We start from the raw sequence: 5,161 nt of genomic DNA, 5'->3' as shown, positions 1-5,161 counted from the left end.
GACAAAAGACTTTCATTGTCAAATTATCGTAATCACTGTGTATCATAAATCTACGATGAATTTTATTTTCGTCGCAAATTTACAAGGAAAATGGATTCGTCGTAGATTTGGCGACAAATACATTTTCATTTCAAATCTGCAATGAAAATGAGAATCATCACAAATTTACAACGAAAACAAGATTCACCATAGATTTGCAACGAAATTGGGTTCGTCGTAGATTTGGCAACAAATCCATTTTCATTGTAAATCTATGAAAAAAATGGGATTCGTTATCAATTCTAGGACGAAAACCAAATTTATCGCAGATTTGCGTTTGTGAAGAAATAAAATGTTTGTTTTCCTTTATAAACCTTTCATGTAAGTAAACACTTATTTGTTTGTCTCTTCGGAGACAGCCGATAAAATTGGTACGATACATAAGTCCAAATTTTCTTTGATGATAATATTGTCCTTGGGTCATGGTATTGCGACAAGATATTCAGGTTATCATCTAGACATTCACGGTTCGAACTCCAGGTACAATGTATTTGTAGAAATTTTTTTTCCAAATGGGGGGCATAATTAAAGGATGTTGGGTTTCAGGACTGATCGTCACGTGCATTTCCCAATTTACCCTGGTTATTGATGGGAATCAAGACAATACTCGACTCGTTAACTCGTGAACATGTTCGTTAGTAAGCTCATGAATCAATTTTAAATTAAAAAAAATAATAATTTTAATATTAAATTTATAAATTTTATACTATGAAAAATATAGATAAATATATTAAATTTATTTATTATTATAAAATCATAAATTTTAATAAAAATATTATAATTTCTCTCTAAATATATAATTTAATTTTTAATAAATATTTAAATTTATAATTTATATAATTTAGATTCAATAAAAATTCAACTAAACTTGTGAGTCATAAATATATTCATTAAATAAAATTTAAATTCGACTTTAAACTCAAACATTTTAGACCCTACCTCCATCAGTTCCAGTTTATGACCCATAAATTATTCATCAACTACAACTTACGGTGGCGGATTCCTTTTTTGTTTTTTTTTCCTCTGGCATTATGGCCCATAAATTATGTCCACGATCTTTTGCCTTCAAATCTATCCGATAACTTCTTCATGGCGACTGCGTCCGTTTCCTGTTCTTTCCTTGCGCCGCTGTCCAGCTCTATTCTCCGCCGCCACACCGCCTTCTCGGCCTCCTACAACGCTTCGCCACGGTGGAGAAGACGCCGCCACCTCCTCCCGCTCGCACAGGGTCCCGATCTGCTTGGCGACTTTGGCGCCAGAGACCCTTTCCCGGAGGAGGTGGAGAGCAACTTCTGCGAGAACGTCCTTGGAAACACCGATACACTTCACCGAATCCTGATCCCTAACATCTCCGCCCTCTCTCTCGCCAAGATAAGCTGCGAGCACATTTCACCCTCGCAACCGCCCATCTCTGCAGAGGATGCCGAGAGGCTTCTTAGAAAGGTAAACTGAAATCTTCCACCGATTCTGCAAATTGGACGGTATCGATTTCATCTTTGGATAATAAAAGGCGACATTTTTATGAGAAAATTTAACACTTGGACTTCACTAAGAAAATTGAAGTTTGCTTTCACAATTTTCTCCTTGCTTGTAACCCACGATATTATTTACTTTAATAGGTGGTTGGTTGGAGGTTAGTGGATGGTGAAGGAGGAATGAGAATCCAATGCCTATGGAAGGTGAGAGATTATAGATGTGGAGTTGAACTCATCACTAGGATTTATCATGTTGCAGAGGCTGCAGGGCATTGTTTTCCAAATCTTCATTTGGAACAACCCAACCAAGTTAGGGCAGAGCTGTGGACCGCATCAATAGGTGGGTTAATTTGGTTGATTTTTTTATACATCATTGTACTTCTACCACGTTGATTGCTCAGTCTTTTTACTCCGAGGTGTGAATTAAAGAAGAAAATGAATCCTATGTGAAAGAAAAAAAAATCACTAGGGAAAAGGAAAGGAAAAACTAAGGAAAGGAGAGGGGAAGGAAGAACATGCCTCGTGGAACCTCGCTTCCACGTGACTGTGAGCGACGCTACCTGCCGCCATGAGTGAAGCCGTGAAGCCACCTACGACTGCAAACGAGGTTGCTTATAACCGTCAAGTCACTTGCTATCGTGAGCTGCCACTCTTGCGGCTATGACATTAGCACATGTTGGGAGAGATTCTACACGAGTTTTCGACAACAAAGGAAAGTTTGTTCCGCTAGGTTTCTGGTGAATGAAAAAATATCCAAAAAATGATATGTGGATACAACAATAATAACAACAACCACCAAGCTTTATTCCATAAAGTGGGCAACTATATGAAACCTTCTACGTCATTAGACTCTAGTGCCTACTATATCATCACCTATATTGAAATAAATATTTTTTTTTAATTGTGGCTAATCAAGTCTTTTTTTGCCCTTCCTTGTTTGATGAACATCTTTGTGATAGTTTCACATCGCCTAACTAGAGTATTTATTAGTCATCTAAGTACATATTCATATTATCTTAAATATGTCTTTCGGAGTTTTTCCTTAATAGATGCAACTTTAACTTTCTCTTTAATATTCTCATTACTTATCCGGTCCATTGTCATATGTCCACACATCTACCTTAACATCCTCATATCTATAACTCTCATTTTCTACTGATGTGCTCGAGTCATAACCCAACATTCAACTTCATATAACGTAATAGGTCTAATCGTTGTTCTTAGAACTTTTCATTAAGTTTTGAAGGTATTTACGATCACATAAAACACTTGATGCTCTCCTTTATTTTCACCATCCTTTTTGTATTTTATGTAAGATATCTCTAATGCCTGTATCCTTTTGTAAAAATGATTCTAAATAGTTAAAGCTCTAAGTTCCTGACAACTTATTATCTCCTATTTTAATAATTGTTTCACTATGTCTAATATTGATAAACTTAAATTTCATATATTATGTTTTTACTTTAGTAACTATAAAACCTTTAACATCAGTGTGTCCCACCAAGATTCGAGTTTAACATTTACTCATTCTCGTGTCTCATCTAACAAAACAATATTATCTGCAAACAACATGCATCACAGGACCATGTCTTAGATGTGTAAGTGAGTTCGTCCATGATTAGTGTAAAAAAATAGAGATATGAAGCTAATTCTTGATGTAACTATATCTTTTCGAGAAACGCTTTGATTGATCCACCTGAAGTATTTTCTTTTGTCGTCACATTCTCTTATGTATCCTTAATTAGTTCAATATATTCCACGCTAATTCCTATCTTTTCTAGAATTCTCAATATCTATCCTATCATAAATTTTCTAAGTTAATGAATACCATGTGTAGATCTTATTTTTGTTCATGATAATTTTTAATTAATTGTATAAGAAGATGTATAACTTCAATTGTTGACCTTCCAAGCATGAATTCAAATTGATTTTCCGTCATGGTCTCCTTCCTTAATCTCTTTTTATTATTATTTCTCAAAGTTTCATGGTATGACTCATTAGTTTAATATCCCTATAATTTGCATAATTTTGTATATATCCTTTATTCTTATATAGTACTTTATCCTCCATTGATTAACTATTTTTTTTCATTTTCAATAGCAGATTAAATAATTTTGTAAGTCATTCAATATCTTGACTTCTAGGCACTTTCATACTTTTATCGGAATATCATCTGGTCCAACTACTTTTTCATTTTGCTATTTAAAACTTGTTATACTTATAAAGCTTGAATTCTATGATAAATATTTAAATTTTTATACTTATTTGATCTACTTAAATTACTTAAGTTAAGTTGCTCACCTAAACCTTCATTCAATTGTTGATGAAAATACCTCTTCTATCACTCTTTTATTTCCTCGTTATTTACTAGTATCATATTGTATTAATCTTTAATATATCTTATTTGGGTAAAATTTTTGTCTTCTTCTCTCTTGCTTTAGCTATTCTAAAATGTTGTTTTCCCAATTTTTTTATCTAATTTCGATATAAGCATTCAAAAGTTTCATTTTTAGTTTCAGCACTGCTTTGTTAGCCTCTTTCTGTTTTTTTTTTTTTAAAGTTTTCCTCATTCTATTACAGGTGGATTGACTACAAATGACTTCATTTTGGCTGCTAAAATAGATCTGATTGAGACATCTGATCTACTTCCTAAGAAGAGAATCTGGGCATGATCACAAGTATATATTGCTGTATACTGTGGAGAGTTGAAATCAATATTTCTGACTTCAGTAATCAGTTATGCAAGTGATTTCTTATTATTCTAATTCTTAGGTACTTCTATGATATTGCATTTTTTACCTGAAATGCTTCAGTTTTGTGATTGTTTTTTCAAAGCAGACTACAGCAGTTATCTCGTTATTGTCCAGTAAGGTTACTGGTTTTGTGTAATTCATGATGGATGAACACTGAACATAATGGCAAGACTAATGGTTTAATTGCTTCCTCATTCAGGAAAAAATAGGTAGGGACGTTTGTTCAATGTTAATGGTGTTTAACAATTTTTTATGTAGTACTTTTTGTTTGGATAGATCTTCTCTGTGTGGCTTAATTAATCTGTTGGTACGATCAAGCCCTGTTGGGTACTCTGAGATTAAAGGTTGTGTTTTGATATCAAATATTATATTAGTGTGAATTACATTGAGGGCAATATGATTGAAGTAAGATTAAGCATGGCAAGTAGGTCAAAACTAATTGAATGCTTGCCAAATCCAGATGAATTAGATATTTGACATTAGAGAACAATAACATGGAGTTAGTAGATAAGAAGCCTAACAAGTGGAAAACTCAATAGGTGTTAGCAAAGATAAAAGTCCAATAGGAAATTGAATGTGAAAGTTGAAAGAGGTCAAGGAGGTTGTCTTTCGTGCACGTTGATCTCTTTCGTGTGCGTTGAAACTTACCTGACAAGGAAGTTCACTATATTAGGACCATTATAATTTTGGTCGTTGTTCAAGGGGTCGATTGTTGGGTCTCTTGCCATCAAGTCATCAACTGCTTTATCTTGGTAGGTGTTAACCCCCATGGTCTTACGACTTTGCATAGAACTGTGTTTTTGGCAAGCAAGTCACTCGGCCCAAGTCACTACGACCCCTCTTTGTGAGGTGGCACCCTTCTCTCGAAGTTATGAGTTCCTTTAAGAGAGTTAT

General features: G+C 34.1%; 1 protein-coding gene across 1 annotated transcript; it reads left to right on the top strand.

The window, feature by feature from the left end:
* Nucleotides 1-1,103: 1,103 nt before the first annotated feature.
* Nucleotides 1,104-4,461, top strand: LOC122010039 (probable pterin-4-alpha-carbinolamine dehydratase, chloroplastic). The gene is made up of 3 exons (XM_042566406.1): nt 1,104-1,482; nt 1,659-1,854; nt 4,095-4,461. Exons 1-3 carry the CDS (start codon nt 1,129-1,131, stop codon nt 4,184-4,186), a joined length of 642 nt encoding a protein of 213 aa, XP_042422340.1. The 5' UTR covers nt 1,104-1,128; the 3' UTR covers nt 4,187-4,461.
* Nucleotides 4,462-5,161: the final 700 nt, after the last annotated feature.

Source organism: Zingiber officinale, chromosome 8A (assembly GCF_018446385.1).
Source record: "Zingiber officinale cultivar Zhangliang chromosome 8A, Zo_v1.1, whole genome shotgun sequence".
Taxonomy (NCBI): domain Eukaryota; kingdom Viridiplantae; phylum Streptophyta; class Magnoliopsida; order Zingiberales; family Zingiberaceae; genus Zingiber; species Zingiber officinale.
The sequence above is the reverse complement of the archived record's forward strand: the minus strand, read 5'-3'. Positions and strand labels throughout refer to the sequence as shown.

Excerpts from the sequence above, each read along its gene's own strand:
- LOC122010039 (XM_042566406.1), top strand. The coding sequence starts at position 1,129 with ATGGCGACTGCGTCCGTTTCCTGTTCTTTCCTTGCGCCGCTGTCCAGC. Across the intron at positions 1,483-1,658 it reads CCGAGAGGCTTCTTAGAAAG|GTGGTTGGTTGGAGGTTAGT; the intron begins GTAAACTGAAAT and ends TTACTTTAATAG. Across the intron at positions 1,855-4,094 it reads GCTGTGGACCGCATCAATAG|GTGGATTGACTACAAATGAC; the intron begins GTGGGTTAATTT and ends ATTCTATTACAG.